The sequence below is a fragment of the Protopterus annectens genome, chromosome 1.part1, assembly GCF_019279795.1.
Source record: "Protopterus annectens isolate FY-2018-M chromosome 1.part1, PAN1.0, whole genome shotgun sequence".
In the NCBI taxonomy this organism is placed as follows: Eukaryota; Metazoa; Chordata; order Ceratodontiformes; family Protopteridae; genus Protopterus; species Protopterus annectens.
The window spans coordinates 446,052,734-446,071,299 of record NC_056726.1 but is presented as its reverse complement, the minus strand read 5'-3'; the positions used below and the strand labels follow the sequence as shown (position 1 = coordinate 446,071,299).

The following is an 18,566-nucleotide window of genomic DNA, read 5'->3' as shown; positions in this document are numbered from 1 at the left end:
CCTTCTACCATCATTGTAAATAACTCCTTCTGGAACACTTTCATGCAGCTGTGCGGCTCTGAAGAACTCTCATCTTTGCCTTCCAGTTCCAACTGTGATAAAGATGAAGTACTTTGTACTGGAGACTCTAGTATAGTCAAGTGATCAATACAATCTTTGGTTGGCACTGTTAAGAAAAAATCAAAGCATGTAACTATCTGTAGAAATGATCTAAAATATGACTGTTATCTTTCTTTCCAAACATCTTTATTGAATTATCACTTGTGACATAGGCAAATTTGCATTCATATAAATGTAATCACACTATAATTAACATAACAAACGTTTTACTTCACATATATTGCTATATATCATATAACCTAAGCAACATTACATAAATTATTCAATTCCTGCCTTTTTTTTAAACAAGAAACATCTATATTTGACCATCACTTACTACACAGGCAATCATACATTTATATAAATGAAAACAATCCACACCCACACAAGAACTGTCTAACAGAAAGGTTAATGTTAGGTCTGATACACATATAACTATGTATGTATATGTCTCTCTTCTAAGCATGTGCAATTGTATGCATGTATTTCTCTTCTCATTTCGAGCATGATGCAGGTAATTTAGGTTACACTTCACTTATGGTGTCTAAATGACAATAAAGTTTACTTTGATTTTGACTACTATTTGAGATGTACAGAATTCTATGTACATGTGCAAACAAAAACAAGAATAAATCATTGCTGGAATAGGCTGACCTTACCTATCAAGCAGAGTACTTCCCTAGCAACCATTTAAAGCAGTCTGGATAACTAAATGGGAATATTTGGAGAAAAGCTACTTAATGTGGGGCACTGGTATTTTTCCACCAGTACTGGGTTATGTGGCAGAGGCTTTCTGATGGTCTCTTTTGGTCATAAGCTTAGTACGAAGTTATGAAAAGGCTAAACACTCCAAAAGGCTAAATAACAGCTCCACTGTGAAGATTGGGGAAGATGGGTGAAGGTTGCCAGCCTAGCCAAATAGAATTTGATACATAATTCTATCATTTGTAAATATAAATGTAAAATACAGGCTTGTTTCTTAAATGAAAGAAAACACTGTAAAATGTTGACCTTCAAGATTGTAGCAACATTGCCATCTGCTGTAAGGAAAACTAAGCCAAGCATTTCACATCTGTTCTTTTGAAGTTAAAATTATGTCTTGTATACCCTTTGATCTAGATAGTGGTGCCGAAGAGGCTAGCTGAACACATTCTTTCTTTTGTTGTAGCTTAAGGAATAATTACTAGAGTGTACATGTGAAATGTCTTTTATTGTTGCAGTTTCCTAAGCAGGTGTTAAGACTGTTAAATAATGTAGCCTGTTGGCCTGGGAATTCCAGGCTAAGTGTCAAAATGATATAATGTGTATACTGGGAAAACCTAAGTGTCAAAATGATGTAATCTGGGATGGCCCAATAGAAATGTTAGTGATTTTAAACTACTGCTGCGAGAGAGAGACTGTAAGCATTCTGTCCTGATATCCAACCTCAGCACTGCCTTGCTCTATGAAAGTAACTTACTTTAGAAGTATGTTTTCTTGTAGAAATAGCTAGGACTATGAAGATTAGATTTAAGACTAAATAACTGTTATATCAGAACTTTCCTACTGTATTGTTTTAAGTTTCTTTGTGATCTCTGAACTCCCGGATAGCACTGTGGTGTAGCAGTATTGTCTTGCGTTTTTAATTATTATTATTAAATATTTTTAAACCTTTTACCTGTGGCTGGTTTGTGTAGAGTTAAGTTAAGATCTAGAGTACATTGCATATTTATAGAGTTTATTGTACAAAGCCACTCTAATAAGCCTTAGACTGATTAGTCACACTTACCAATTGGATAATAATATTGCATAGTAATAATAATAATTGGATACCCTTTTAAGGACCTTTGTGTAGCTGATAAGTATTAGCTGGTGGTGGCAGTAATTACTACAGTATAGTCTGGGTAAAGGGTCACAGCTGAAGAATCTGTGTCAGCCTTTCCCAGGAGTGTCTGTGAAGTTGTATAAATACTTATCTCAAAGTGTGTGTGGTGTGTCAGCTACCTGGGCAGGGACACGAAGCACTGGTGGGACAGAGAGGGTACTGGATGTTAGCTTGCCAGCTAGGTTGAGATATGGACCCTATAGCTGTGCCAGTGGGGAGTATTATTGGGGACCTGGGGAGCAAGGGAGCAACCAGACACAGACTGACTGTGATCTCTGTGTGCACTTAAGGGAAATTGTACTTTACTGTGTGTATTTGTTATCCTTTCCTCTTATATGAGACGCCCTCCCTGGTGTTAGTGGTAAGGATTGAGGCTCCTTCATTGCTGGGCCAGGACACGGCCGTCACACTGTCAAGACTGACACTACTTTTTAATACTACAAACTTTCACTGTGTTTACTTATATTTCCCACTATCACTTTTTATCAAGTTTGTTTCTTTAGACGCCTTTTACTGTTGGTGTATCCTACCATCCACTGTCTGCCATGTTCTTGTACCCTTCCTCAACTCCTCAATCTCTATAGGAAGATGTAGCGAAGACTAAAAAATTCCAGTACCCCTAAACTTAGGGGAGGTTGCATCCCAGATACAGTCTGTGGGCCCTTGATGAAACCAAATTGGGTTGAGTCTAGTTTCTGGAAGTTTTCTACATTATTATTATTTCCACGGCAATTCTTTAAGTGTTACATGGGGAATACAGCGGATACAAGAAAGACCATATGATGGCATATAGTGTACCATGGTTTAGGTAGCACAGATATAAATATGTTTTAAGCAAAATGCTCTGCAATAAATGAGCAGTACAACAACCTAATCAGAAAAATGTAAACTAAGATTTTGGTAATATAAATGCTAAGCATCTAGACTTAAGTTTAGGTTATTACGTAGGTGTGTGGAAACTAACAAAATGACAATCAAGCAAAATAAAAATACACACGTGACTGTATAATTAACAACAAATAACAAAAAGGACAGTAATTACATGTTATTAGCTATACTTAGGTATTCTAGCGTACACTGATGGCATAGTGGGATAATGCCATGATTATGGCACAGGCAATTATAACTAAATTTCCAGCTAAGCTGATTCATGGTGCAAGACATGGAGGATGTGTGTTCTCATGCATGGGTGAAAGAACATGCTGGGCATCTCTCCAATAGAGGTGTAGTTAGAAAGACACTGGGTTTGGGGAACAGGTATAAAGAAAGATGTGGCCACCTTATGGAACAAGGGTAGCACACATGCTCTAGGCTACTCCCAATTCCCCAGCTACCTTCATGTGATGCTTCATGTGATGATGTCAGCATACAAGGGAAGGACATTAGGGTTAGGGAAAATAAATGCTGCAGGCCACACTATGATTACTTCTGTCTGCCTTGCCTTGTTCCACTTGCCAGGCAAGTCTCATACCCTGTGAGTTTGACCATGAAGACGAAGGAATATGTACTATGGGAAAAGTCTTTACTAAAGGAAGAACAAACTATTTATGGTGTCTTCCAGTGTTACCAACTGGTAGTATCCTTGCTTTAAATGTGTTTTTTTATCTTCCCAAATTAAAAAAAAAAAACTCTCACACGACATTAATTGTCTTTCCACTGATGGAATATTCTGGGGAGGAAACCATATGACAAAGAACTTCCATCATCAAGGTCAGACTCAGAAGCCACTGAGAATGAATTTGAAATGTCTTCCTCTTTGTTAAAGGAAACTGGGAAGTGGAATTGTTCCTCTTTCTCCTACCCTTCACTAACCCTGAAATACCTGCTGACTTACAATCTATTTGTGAAGTCTGGGTATTGTGAGTAAACTTCTGTTAGTCTAACAAACAAAAACCTGATGAGGGTGCCCTAGGTGTGAACTCAAAACTTTACCAAGACACCTTTTGAACAAGATAAACTCCTTAGCGAGCAATGGTAGTTTGAAGCCAGGGTTTAAAGTGGGAGCAGCATATCAGTCTGTTCTGGGTGCCATTAGATAACATTAGTAAGATATCAGTACACGCCCCACCAGAAGGGCACAACAAACCAGCTCCACAATGACAATACTCCAAAACTTGCTGAAGAGAACTAATGAGTAAATTTCAACACAGAGGGCTACCAAAGTCTGACAACCATCTCTGTTCTAATCCAGAACATATTACTTAGATGTTAAACTACCCTGGACTGACAGGTGAGATCTTTTCACAACCTTTTTCAGACTGAAAAAACTCTTCTAGTGGGAACTTTAAAAGGTGTTTCTTTCAAGAAACACAAAAAACATTTTCCTTGGCTTTTCCAAATATTTCTTCCCTTAAGATATGGATTTCTCTGTCCTGTGATGGTACTTGGGTAGGTTCTTGAAATTATATAACTTTTTCATACCAAGAACAAGTGCCATTTTTAATTCATTTCCCTAACCAGGTAATCTCAACAGCCATAAGAACTTTTCAAGAGTGACTCGGTAACACTGTGTGGTTAAGTCACTTTCAGAGATTCATACAGGAAGCAAATGGAAGCAGAAGAAATTGAATCCAGCACCCCTGACTATGAGAAGCAGCTTGTTAAAAGGAAGGATTTGTGTACAAAGTAACCCAGTGTTTGTGAAAAATCAGATAATGTGGTTTTGAAGATAGTGCTTAAAGTTCCAATACTCATCTTGTAGAGGTTGTAGCCACAAAAAAAAGAAGTCATGTACTCACCATAACATTCCATCTGTGTTATTTTCAATTTTCCTCAACCTATAGGCTCGGGATCCAACCCCTCGGATCTGACTCTGCCGTTACAAAAGCTTGTGGCAACCAAAAAACTCTTGCGCTTCTCCCTTACTCATAATGCACCAACTCCAAATACCTCAGATCTCGCTTGCTGATACTAGCAGAAAGAAATATTTCCAGTTATATAGAGAAGAGACTATATCTGGAGCTCAATATTGAGGAAGTGGCATCCCTTAACCACTCACTCTTCCAGGAATTTTCAAAGGTAGGGAGTTGGTGGGTGGGGAGTTGAGGAAGAATAAAAATGGGTAACACAGATGGAACATTATGGTGAATACATAACTTCTTTATCTGACATTGTCAATTTTCACTCTGTCCTCAACCTATGGGACAGAGTCCTCAGCTACCTAAAATCCCAGGTGGACTCAAGGAAGGATATTCTTGAGCACCATTGAACCAAATTATGTCCTATCTCTGGAGACCAGATCCAATTTGTAATAAGTAACAAAGGTATGGGGAGGAGCCCAAGTTGCTGCCATACATATGTCATCCATGGATGCTCTAGACTGGAACACTGAAGAAATTGCCACTGGCTCTAGTTAAATGAGTCCATAATGGTTTCAATAAGGGAATGCCCAATTCATTATACATGAAGGAAATGCAATCAGCCAGCCATCTGGCTAAAGTTACTTTGGCAACTGGTTTCACCAGTTTTATTTCTGGAAATGAAACAAATACCTGGTCAGTTTTCCTGATGTTTTTTGTTCTATGCAGTTAAAAATATAATTGTTTTTGAACATCCAATAAATGTAACATGCATTCCCCCTTGTTAGCAAATTTAGAAAATAATACTGGCACAATGAATGGACTGACTGATATTAGACTCTGACACCACCTTAGGGAGAAAGAAGTATTGGTTAGCAATGTGACTCTGTCCTTGTGAAAGATCAAGTATTGGGGGGGGGGGTTGAAGACAAAGCTTGGATCTCTAAAATTCTTCCAGCAGAAGTTATTGCACTAGAAATATTGTCTTCCAGGAAATATATTTAAGGTCACACTTAGCTGCTAGTTCCAGATTCAGGTCCCATTGGGGAGTAGTGTCTTTAAAAGGTGGCCTACAAGAAGACTGCCTCACAAAAAGGCTTTGCAGAGCTTATGACACACAGCAGAATAACCTTCAAATCCAATGTGAAAATTCGATATTGCTATTAATTGGACCTTAACTGTCGAGGAACTAGCTCGTTCTTTAAAAAGTAGAGCTAAAAATTCAAAGACGCTATGTATGGGAGCTAAAAGGGATCAACATTATTTTGATGTGCCCAGTAAACAAACATTTTCCATTTATTGGAGTAAAGTTTCTACTTAGAAGGTTTATAAGAAGATAAAAGTATGTGCCGGACAGGGAAAGATAGCACAGGTTGTCTGGCTATTAATGGAATTGGAGAAGCCAGGCGGTCAAGCCTGAGGTTTGGCATATCTGGATGGATAATCGTGTTGGGAGAGACAGGAGGTCTGGAGTCAGATCCAGAATCCGAGGTTCGAGAAGTTAGTGAGGCCAAAGATATGGGAAACAAATCTGTTGAGGCCAGTAGAGTGCACTAAAGATGACTTTGCTCTTCAACATGGCAGCTTTCTGAAGGAATTTCAGAATTAGTGAAATTGGTGGATAAGCATAAAGTAAACCGGGGGGATCCAATCGTGAAGTAGAGCATCCATTGGTGATTCCCCCTGTGGGGGTTTAGGGCAAAGTGCTCTATTTGTTGTTTAGGGAAGACACAAAGAGATCGCAGCAAGGCTGGCCCCACTGGTGGAAAATAATTGTTGTCACGTTCTTGCTGACAAACCACTTGTGAGGTAGAAGAATGCACCTGCTCAGTTTGTATGCTGTCATGTTGGACTTCTCAGGAATATGCACTTCTATAAGAAAGTGGTTGGATGAGCTTGCCCATAGCCACACCCTGAGAGCTTCTTGACGCAAGGGATTGGACCTGGTCCCTCCTTGTTTGTTGATGTACCAAACTACTGACATATTGTCCATTTGAATTGCAACTGTCCCTGAGGGGAGAGCATCTTGAAGAGCCTGCAATACTAAAAGCAAGGCTCTCATTTTTAGGACATTGATATACAAGTTGGCCTCTTTGGGGGACCTAGTGGCTTGGAGTATTTTCCCCAGAAAATGTCCCTCCACCCTAACTGAGATGCATCCATTGTCATTATGGCCTTGAGTTGAGGGGGAATGAATGTACGGCCTTATAGAACTTGATCTGATTGAATCCATCACATGAGATCTCTCTTGCATATGTGGGTGATTCATATCGAAGTAAACATGGATTGACAAAGTATTGACCATTATGTAACTAGCATCCATTGAAGAATTCTCATGTAAAATCAAGCCAATGGTACTACTGTTATTGCCACTGCCATAGATCCCAGAGCCTGAAGGACAAATTGAGCTGAAATCTTGGTACTGAAGATTATCTTTTTGACCTGTGATCTTACTGTTTGAACTCTGGAGGGGGGGGGGGTAGTGAAGCTATGGTTGATTTTGTGTTGAGTAGTGCTCCTATGAATTCTAAACTTTGAGCTTGTTCTAGATGAGTTTTTCATAGTTTATGGTTATCCCAGAAGACATCTTGTCTGGAGAACCTGGTCTCCTGCCTTTAATACTTGATGTCTGGTTGGGGTGCAAATAAGCCAGTCATCTAGATATGGAAATACCCAGAATCCCTGCAGCCTCAAGTGAACTGTTAATACTGCCTTGTACTTGGTAAACACCCCAGGGACTGTGGTGAGACCAAATGGCAGAACTCTGAACTGGTAATGACTGGCTTCCACCCGGAAGCATACGAACCTTCTGGCTTGCCTGTTCATCTTTATGTGATAGTATGGACCCAGAAGGACTATTGAGCACACACACTCATTCTTTCCCAAAAAGGAAAGAAAGGACTGAACCAAGACCATCCAGAATGTGGTGCACTGAACTGACTTGTTCAAGCTGCTGAGATCCAAAAATGGTCTCCACTTCCCTGTTTTCTTTGGCACTAAAAAAAGAATCTTGAGTAAGTTTTGGATTCTATCTGGTCTGTGGGGACCTGCTGGATGACTCTTTTTCTAGCAGCCTTTTTTATTTATTTGCAAATCTGAAATCTAGACAAGATTTATTCCAATATAACATCAAGGATCATTCACAGAAGAGTGGTGATGTAAGATTTGTTCTGACATATGCAAACAAGATTAAGGTACTGATATATACTCCTTAGTTAGTTTTACAAAATTATAATATTTTTTTTTACTTTTTTTTAATAACATAATTGGACAAGATCCATAAAAAGCCTATCTGCAAGAGGTAGGGCTGTGGCAAAGAGGGCCCCTTTAATGGGGTTAAGGAAACTGACAAACATTAACCCCAAAGAACAAAGACCTCCTTATTAGATTATCTGTACATCTCTAAATTGTTTGGTGACTACCTCAAGCACTAAGAAGCACTTCACTGTGGTAATTGCTGCTGGCAACCCATGCATCATGTTGGCAGATGCTCCTCTTCATACACACACATGCACACGTGCACACACACACACACACACACACACACACACACACACACACACACACACACACACACTTATACATGCATGCGCGCGCACACACACACACACACACACACACACACACACACACACACACACAACTCTCAACAACCTCAGTGTAACAAAACACACATTTTAAATTCATCATTTCCATGTCTTGGATAAATACAGTCAGAAAATACCAGATATTAGAGTTTCATATGTCTAAGCCTTCAGTTGCAGCTTCTTTTTTTTGTATTTTATAAGACATGTCTTTACTAAATTATTGTGTGTGACATAGAAAATCTTAAATTTACATAAATGAAAACAAATCATAGAGGCACAATCTCATTTGCAAACATACCTTACAAACTGTGTCAACACAACTGTAGCTGCAAACATTATACATCACTTTTAATATATCCAGTCAGTGTCAGTCAGCCAATGCATAACTCATTCAGATCCTGCTTTCTTTTAAACATCATTCCTCCTCTGCATGTAGTGGTCCCTCATTTCCCATTTTTTCCTGGGTAATTTAGTCTTACCCTTTTCTAAATATCCCAGTTTTCTAGCAACCTTTGTACTTGAATTGCTGCCTGTTCTCTCTGACTGAGTAGGATATCAGGGATTTTTCTGGAATGAGGAAGAGGAAGGGAAAAAGGTATTATATAACTTCTGGAAATGGTGCTCTGCACCCTAATACCTGTTATTTCTAGCCAGACTATCCGGTGCAGGGATAACTAACCCCCGATTGCCTCCAGGGAAAGGCAATTGGGCCTCCTTTCAAGAGCATTAGAAGGATCCGTCAAAGAATGAATCTCTGGACCCTTGGTTTTGCAGGCCACCTCTGCCACGGGGGCGGCATCTACAATTCAAATTCCCCCAAGGCCCTGAGGGAACCTCCTCCACGTGTGTCCTGGAAAGGTCCCAGGGACTTCTTGAATCACATTTTTCCACTGCCTCGTTGATTCCTGGAAAGGGATCTTTGAGGGGTGGAAAAATGTACACCCATGGCAGACAAGGTCTTTCTGTTCCTCTCACACATGAATAACGTGTCTTTTACCTTGGGGCCAAACAAAGATGTGCCATCAAAAGGAGCACTGATGAACAAAGACTTCAAGGGCTCCGTAAAATTACAAAAGTGCATCCAGGCATGCCTCCTTATAGAAATGCCTGAACCCACTGCCCTTGAGTTTCCTTAGGCTACATGTGAAATGACCCTCATGGAAGAGTTGGAAATAGACTGCAGGGTAGCCAACTGAGAAGTTACAGATGCTTGTACTTCTTCAGAAATGGATCCTGAGAAGGTGTCTGACAGTTCCTTAATCATGTCCCCTCTGTAACCTGCTGAAATGTGCCTAATAATTCAGTGACCTTAAAGCAAAGGTTGCTGAAGCATAGACATGCTTCCCAAACTTGTACATCACCTGAGACTCCTTGCTGGGTTGATGGGCAGTGGTACTCTCCTCGGCAAGTTCCTTCTTACTGGCTGCCATCACGACCATGGCATCAACAGGCACCCCCTTTGTCCAAAACTGTTTGTCCTCTGGTGCTGTCATAATTTTGGCAGATCTCCAAGATATTGGTTCAATGATGTCGAGGTCCTTCCATACCCACTGGGAGATCAACTCAATAAACTCATCGGCGGGCATGGTCACCCAGGAGGTAGTTGGGCCAGTACTGAAAGTCTTTAGGAACACAGACTCCTCAGAAGAAGGGTTGCTGGTCTTCCAGACACTTTTCTGTTTCAGGATTTCAAGATGTCCCCAAATTAGACATCGTCAGAAGGTGACCATGGGGACCAATCACCTTCATCAAAGTCTGTGTCTTCTGTGATGGACTCCTCTGGTAAGTCTAAGTGCTTCCTCTTGCACGCTTTGTTCTTAGGGACCGCCTCATTGGGATGCTTTGGGGAGTTATCAGAAGAAGTCAGAACACCCTGCTGGAAAGCTTGGGGTTTCTGTACCAGCTGTAACTGTGGAAAAGATGGGTGACACTCCAAGTGCAGAGACATCAAGGCTGCAGACTGAGGATCTGAGGGGGTACGAACTGTCTGTGTTGCTGAGGCAGACAATGCTCTCTCCATAGCCTCAAAGGCAGACTTCCCCAGAGAGGGAGAGGAATCCGGATCCAAAAATGTAAGCTTTTGGATCGTTGTTCCTCCTTGCTCCGAGGACAATCCCCCCCCCCCCCCCCGCAAGGCAGAAGCCAGAGCCAAACTAACCCATGCCAAGGCTCCAAAGAGCAGAGACAGCTCTGAGAACTTTGGTTTCGACTCCAACACCTTGGATCCAACAGGGTAGCTTCAGCTCCAAGAGCTTAACAGATCTGACTGAACTGAAGTTCTCAGAGCAAATCTCAGATGTGGGAATAACGGTATCTGAGGCAGATGGAGCTGGATAGACTGGATCAAAGGACTCTGAGAACATGGAAGGAATCAGAGGAGGAGCAGGTAGAGGGGGGTGTAGTGGAAGATTGGATCTCCTGACTCAAAGGGGTATGAACCGAGGAGACACCTGTCAGGCTATGCACCGTCAAAAATCTTCTCACCAATCTCGTCACATCTTTTTCCGTTAGACTCTTGGAACAGAAAGTAGGAAGGGGACCTAGGACTCTCCAAAAAGGGGGAAAGAACCCTGGAGGAAAATGGGTCCACCAAAGGGGAGTGTCTGGTCCTTGGGAGGTAAATGGTACTGGAAGTCGAATCAGATCATTTCTGTGTCAGACTCGAGGAAGTTTGACCAGATGAATCTTTGCTCTTCATTATTTTTGGATCTGATGATGATGAGGTCAGATCCAATGAATCTCTTTTCTTTAGCTTCGGATACGAGGTTGAAGTCTAATCCAATAGCTTAGATATTTTCTTTCTAGGATCCGAAGGGGAGGTCAGATCTAAAAGAGGTCTTTTCTTAGACGTCTCCAAAGGCTTTGGTGAAGAAGAAGAGAGTGGGGAAGAAGATTTAGTATTTTTTGATTTTTCAGGAGACAGAGTTCCAGATAAAGCCTCACCAAAAGCAGAAGAAGGGAGTAACCCTCATAAAATCAACTTGCTTTTGCATTCAATAAGGGATCTAGGGTTAAAGGCATGACAAATGGAGCAGTCCACTTCAAGGTGCAGTGGTCCTAAACAGTACACACACAACGTGTGGGCATCAGAAACCATAATCTTATGTCCTCACTTTAAACATTTTTTAAACCCAGCTGGGCCTCAAAGACCATGTGCTTTGAACAGTCCATCCTGAGAAATACCCCCCCCCCAACTGGGAAGCGTCCATGGTCAACATGGAACTGGGGGGAGGAAGGATAAACAGATGACCTCACTCGATCTCGTCAGAGTGGACCCACCAAAGGAGAGAATTTCTGCATGCTCGTGATAATTATATGGGGTGTGTCAAGGGACAGAGATGAAAGGACCATTGCACCACTAGAGTCCATTGGAGAATTCTGATGTGTAAGCGGGCAGTGAAGCGACGGTGGGGGAAGTCGTGGTCTGGGCTAAGCAAGTGACGCAGTAAGAATGAAAGTCTCGGTATGGTATTTGCTTTCCGCAGGCGCTATAATTGTTAACTTTTTCTAACATTGGTTAGTGCAAGAAAAAAGGACCCCCAACGTGGTACTTAGCTTTAGAAGACTTCAGCTTCGATTCGGAAGATGAAATTCAGGTAGCGGCTGACTGGCACTCATGCGAACTGCTTCTGCTTCTGGCTCCACGGCAAGAAAGACTGGTGTAATGGCATCGGCTGCCTTACTTTATACTACTGATGACCTGACATCAGTCCTGAAGCGACAGCAACCGACAGACAAATACTAAACCTCTGGTATTCGGGCCGGCTGAGGGCTACCCTGGCAGGTATAACCCAAATGTGATGACTGCAACAGTGAAACACGAAGAACATCTTACCTGATGCATGTTCTCAATGCAAGAATTCTGTTCTGAGGCAGAAAAGCTAGACAACGGACTGTATCCAAGTGAGCCCCTATAAAACCTATTCCTTGGACTGGTTGCAGATGAGATTTGAGCATGCTGACGGTGATTCCCAGCAAAAGTGCTAGATGGAGCAGATAATCTCTGGCTTTTATTAGTAGATGTCTGGTTGGTGCAGTCAGGAGCCAGTCATCTAAACAGGGAAACACTCTGAATCCAAACAGCCTCCGGTGAGCTGCTATCACTGCCATGCATTTAGTGAATACCCCGGGGACTGTGATGAGACCAAAGGGCAGGGCTCTGAACTGGTAATGAATGTCTCTCAGCCAGAAGCACAGACACTTTCGTGAGCATCTGTTCATTTTGATGTGATAGTACACATCTTGAAGATCGACTGAGAAAATCCAGTTGTCCTTTTGAAAATGAGGTAGACTAGACTGGACTGTGATTATCAGGAACTTCTAGTTCTTTATGAACTGGTTCAGATAAGTTAGGTTCAAAATTAGCCTCAGGTCGCCTGTGTTTTTTGGCACTAAAAAGGACCTTGAGTAAATTCCGGATCCTTTTTGGTCTGGTGGGACCTCCTGGGTGACTCTTTGAGCTGCTAGCTTTCTCAGACTGGGTGGAACATTGGGGAAAATGTTCTTTGGTTTCACTGGAAGTTGTAAAAAGGGAATGAAGTATCCTCTGGATATGATACTTTGCACCCAAAAGTCATTTGTGATGGCTATCCAGGCATCTTGGTGCTAGGATAAGCACCCCCTAACTGCCTCCAGAGAGGGACAGTCAGGCAACCTTTCAGGAACACTGGCAGGACCTGTCCAAGAAAGAATCTCGAGATCCTTGATTCTGCAGATCCCCTCTGTCATTTGGGCAATGTCTACTGTTATAACTGTTTCCCCCTCTGCCTCTGGGAAAAATCTCTGTGCGAATCCTGGAAAGGACCCTGAGACTTCTTGAACCACATTTTCTTACCGACATGATGGTTCCTAGAAAAGGGTCTCTGTGGGGTAGAAAAGCAAATTCCAACTGCAGACAAGGCCTTTCTATCCAGTTCACTCTGGGAGAGAGTCTCTTTCACTGTTGGGTCAAACAAGGATGATCCATCAAAGGGAGCATTGATGAATGGCACCTTGAAGGGTTCCATGAAGTCACACAACTGCATCCAGGCATGTCTCCTTATGGCTATGCCTGAACCAGCTGCATTTGAGGTACCATCTGCAGCATGCAAAATTAACCTCATGGACTGCAGCATGCAAAATTAACCTCATGGACATGTTTGATATGGACTGTTAGGTAGCTACTCATGAGGAAAATGCTTTCTGTTCCACTGCCGACATGGACCTTGGGGAAGAATAATACAGTTCCTTTATTAAGTACTCTGTGATCTGGTAAAATGTGCCAGATTATTCAGCGATCTCAATGCAAAAGTTGCTGACACACAAACCCAAATATGTCCAAAGCCCTAGACTCCCTGTTAGGGGGATGGACAATGGAGCTCTGCTCTGCAAGCTCATTCTTTGTGGCTGCTGCAACAACCATGGTATCTACAGGAATCCATTTTCTCCAGTGCTGTTTACCTGTCGGGGCACTTAGTGTTTTATCCGGGCATTTCAGGATAGGTTCCATGGAGTCTGGTTCCTTCCACACCCAGCAGGAGACATGATCTATAAGCTCATCCATTGGGGGGGGGGTTGTGACCCAAGATGTAGATGGGGCAGACCCGAAGGCTTCCAAAACACTGCTTCTTCCTGGAAAGGGGTTTAGGCAGATCAACTACCTTTCTGGCGAGGGATCTCTAGGATGTCTTCAAATGAGACATCTTCTGGTGGAGATCTAGGGGACCCTTCCCCCTCATTAAAGTCGGTGACATCTGTGAGGGATTCCTGTGAGGAATCCAAGTGCCTCCTCTTGCACTTTCTCTTACAAAGCACCTCCTCAGTGAGATGTTCCAGGGAAGTATCAGAAGATATGGGGAGCTCCATAGATGGAGCTGTTTGGAAGCTCTTCTGGGCTGGCTGTCCCTGAGGTGTAGGATGTGAAGGTTCAGACACAGGATGCAGAGAAGGAACTGGATACGGATCTGAAGACAGAAGAGTCAACACTTCTCTCAGCTGACAGAAGACCCTCTCCACCACTGGCTTTTAGAATTAAAGGACCCAAACATAAAGTAAATGTCTGGATATTTTTAAATGTTATATTTTGGCTGTGAACTGCTTTCTCCAACACCATTAACACATACTATGGCAAGTAATAAACATTAGGTGGAAGAACTATTTTGCATCAAAAATATACAATAAAAATAATGTAAAACTTAAAAAAAATAAGTACAACACAACCATTTTATACAGAATCCATTCTCTATGCTCAATTATGTCCTCCAGGATGTGTTTTAATGTGTAATTAATGCCCTTCCAAGGGTGTAGAGGCCAGACACCGGGTGTTACTTACACATTAACACACACCCTGTTGGGGAGGTTTACTTTTAAAATGCCACAACACACTTGTGAAATTCTTTACTTACCCGACTTGAAATGTTGGAAACTGCAAAACCAAATGCTCAGAAGAGCAAATCTGGAAGCCTAAAATAAAAAAAAGTAGACAAAGAAATGTCGACTTTGTGCGAAACACCAGTCACTTCTGGATGTCTCCGACAACTGTCATGCAGGGGGCAATCCCCCCCTGCACCCCCCATGTGCTAATTACACATACTAACTCTATGACTGCACTACAGTGAGGGAAAGGATACATGTCCCAATCCCCAATGTAGTGCGATCTCCACTCAAAATGCCAAATTCATAACAGCGAATGCACACTAGCATTCACTGTTATGAGTTCTGCATTTTTCCGTTCGCTAATTCGAACTCTTGAAAACATACTTTCGCTCATCTAAGTGTCGAACAAGTGCACCTCAACATTTTAAACTTAAGCCATTGGGCATTACTGCTTGCTTATTATGTGCGTGCAATGGCCAGTCACTGGAAAATTGTCTTACATGATACCGGTCTGTGGTGCAAAAAAGGTTGGAGATCACTGATCTACAGGAAGCTAAAGAAAAAGATCTATTCCATGTGTGGAAATTTGAAATTGCTGCCAAAGGAAGATTATTTGTAAAACTAGCACCATCTTAGAAAAGAATTGTCGAAAACTGAAGAAAAGACAAATCGGTGCAGATAAAGGATCAATATTCTCATCTGATATCCAGAGAACATTTTCTACTTGCCTCTGCAACCTTTTTTGGTAGAATCCTTTTGTGAACTTACGATTAAAGGGAAAACAATTTCTAGGGCTTATAAAATTGTAATGAGCGCAAAACATCAGAATTCTTTATTATTTTCAAACTATTGGCAAACGAAAAATCAATCACTGACTGAAGAAAATAAGAAACTAGCCACTGAAAATACAATCAAATTCATTTCTTTCAAGAAGCTGTTATATACACAAATTATGGTAAATAATTAGAAGTTATGTACTCACCATAACGTTCCATCTGAGTAGGTGTATTCATTTGTCTGCAACCTGTGGGTTATGGATCCGATATCGGATCCGAACCGGCATGGTTTTCCAGCTATGGATCCAAGCTCTCAGCTCCTCCCCTCACCCATAATGCCCTGCTCTACCCTCATGACCTCAGATCGAGTTTGCCAAAGCAACAATACCCTAAAAAGGGTAACATAGAATATGCAGGAAACTGATAGGCCAGGGGGATAGGAGGGCGGGATGGTTGCAGACAAATGAATACACCTACTCAGATGGAACGTTATGGTGAGTACATAACTTCTAAATCTGAAGTAGGATATTCATTTGTCTGCAACCTGTGGGACAGAGTCCCCAGCTACCTGAATCTTGGGCGGCCATCATGGAAGGATATTCCGGAGCACCGCTGAGCCAAAGGATGCTCTACCCCTAGATGCAAGATCCAACTTATAGTGGGAAATAAACGTATGAGATGAAGCCCACGTGGCTGCTGCACAAATATCATCTAGAGGAATCCTAGCCTTGAAGGCTGCCGAGGTAGATACTGACCGGGTTGAATGGGCATGAACACCCTCCGGTGCGGCCTTCCTGAAGCTTGATAAGCCAATAAAATGCACTGTGAAATCCAGCGGGACAGAGAAACTTTAGAGATTGGCTTGCCCAAATTGAATTTTGCAAAGGAAATAAACAGCTGGTCGGATTGCCTATGACCAGCTGTCCTGTTCAGATAAAATCTAAGTTGCCTGTGAACATCTAGTGAATGTAGCTTATATTCACCTTTGTTTTCATATTTAGGGAAGAAAACAGGGAGGTTAATGGATTGATTGATGTTTGCTTCAGAAGCGATTTTAGGAAGAAAAGACGGGTTGGTCCTGAGGGAGACACGGTCCGGATGAAATACCAAGTAAGGAGGTTTAGCTGATAATGCTTGAAGTTCAGAAACTCTCTTGGCTGATGTAATGGCTACCAAAAAGGCTGTCTTGTAGGACAAGAATTTGAGATCCACCGTAGCCGCTGGCTCGAAAGGAGGGGCGGTCAAGGCCTGTAGGACCAGAGAAAGGTCCCAAGGAGGAACTGCTTGTTTTATAGGGGGCCTGAGAAGAAAAGTACCTTTAAGAAAATTTTTACACAATTTGGCTGACATAAGAGGATTAGAGTTATGGCCAATGTGATAGTGAGAAATTGCCGCCAGTTGTACTTTGACTGTGGAACTGCTGGCACCATCGTTAAAGAGAGTGGTTAGAAAGTCAAGCACTAAAGGGAGAGGAACCGTGAAGGGATTCAGGCCTTGCCGCTCCGCCCACAAAGAGAAACGTTTCCATTTGCTTCGGTAAACCTTTCTAGTGGATGGTTTATGAGCCGCCACCAAAATTGCTTTTACCGGTGAAGAAATACCGGGAGTCCTTATCAAGAGTGGAACTGGAGCAGCCAAGCGGTCAGCTTCAGGTTGTCCAGATTCGGAGGAGGAATGCAGGATGGATGGGATATCAGATCCGGGATGGGATCTAGAATCCAAGGAGGATTCACCGAGTGAGACCTTAGGAAGGGGAACCAGATCTGTCGAGGCCAGAATGGAGCAATGAGAATCATTCTGCAACCCACCCGAGAGGCTTTCTGAAGAACTTGGAGCATCAGAGGCAAGGGTGGATAGGCATACAGAAGACCGGGTGGCCAAGCATGCACCAGAGCGTCTCTTGGGGTACCTCCGGGAGGAGGTATTAGAGCGAAAAACTGTCGCACTTGGTGTTTGAGGGAGAAGCAAAAAGATCGCATGAAGGGGTTCCCCACCGTGCGAATATGCGTTCCGCTACTTGACAATTGAGAGACCACTCATAAGGGGTCAGAATGGTGCGACTGAGCTTGTCCGCTAGGATGTTGGACCGACCCGAATGCGTTGCTATTAGAAAGCGATTGGTGGAGATTGCCCATTCCCAAACTCTCATGGCCTCTCGACAAAGAGGGTAAGACCTTGTTCCCCTTGCTTGTTGATGTACCAGACAACAGACATGTTGTCCGATTGAATCGCAATTGTTCCCAAGGGAAGAAAGTCCTGAAGTGCTAGCAACGCTAAGAGCACTGCTCTCATCTCTAGAACATTGATATGCAGTAAGGTCTCTGAATCGCTCCACGTGCCTTGGACGGTCCGCCCAAAGTGCCCCCACCCGAGGCGGGAGGCGTCCGTGGTCACCGTGGCGAGGGGGGGAGAAGCACAAAAGGGGCGGCCTTTGTGGAGATCCGGGAGTGGAGCCACCACAAGAGGGACCGCTTGCAAGCCTTGCTGATCGCTATGGGATGATGCATGGGGAGAGCAAGGTATGACCACTGTACTAAGGGGGTCCACTGTAGAATGTCTATCTTGAGCCTGGCAAGAGGAAGAAGTGGTATAGCCGATGCCATGGACCCTAGAGCCCTCAGGACCAACTCCGCTGGAACAGAACTTGAATGGAGAATGGCCCGCACCTGGAGCTGCAGATTTAGAACTCTGTCCGCAGTGAGGAAGGCTCGTAAACTCCTTGTGTCTAGCCTGGCCCCTATAAAATCTAAGAGCTGTGTGGGCCAGGTTGGACTTTTGTATTTATTGTGATGCCCAGAAAGGGAGCAAGATGGAGAAAGGAGTCTCGCCAATAGAAGTAGATGCCTTGTTGGGGCGGTAAGAAGCCAGTCGTCCAGGTAGGGAAAGACCTGCACCCCTGAAGCCTCAGGTGGGCCGCTACCACTGCTAATACTTTGGTGAACACCCTGGGGGCTGTGGTGAGACCAAAGGGAAGGACCCGAACTGGTAGTGACTGGCTCCCAGCCGAAGCGGAGAAACCTCCTGGAGCGCCTGTCCATCAGGATGTGGTAGTACGCGTCCTTGAGGTCTATCGAGCACATCCAGTGAT

General features: G+C 43.0%; 1 protein-coding gene across 1 annotated transcript in view; it reads right to left on the bottom strand.

Moving 5' to 3' along the window:
• LYST (lysosomal trafficking regulator) overlaps positions 1–18,566 on the bottom strand; it is a 3,825,950-nt gene that overhangs the window by 1,702,922 nt on the left and 2,104,462 nt on the right. Inside the window, exon 29 of the mRNA XM_044075805.1 lies at positions 1–166. This exon is cut by the window's left edge and continues 16 nt beyond it. Within this exon, the coding sequence (XP_043931740.1) occupies positions 1–166 (166 nt within the window). The remainder of the gene's footprint in view (positions 167–18,566) is intronic.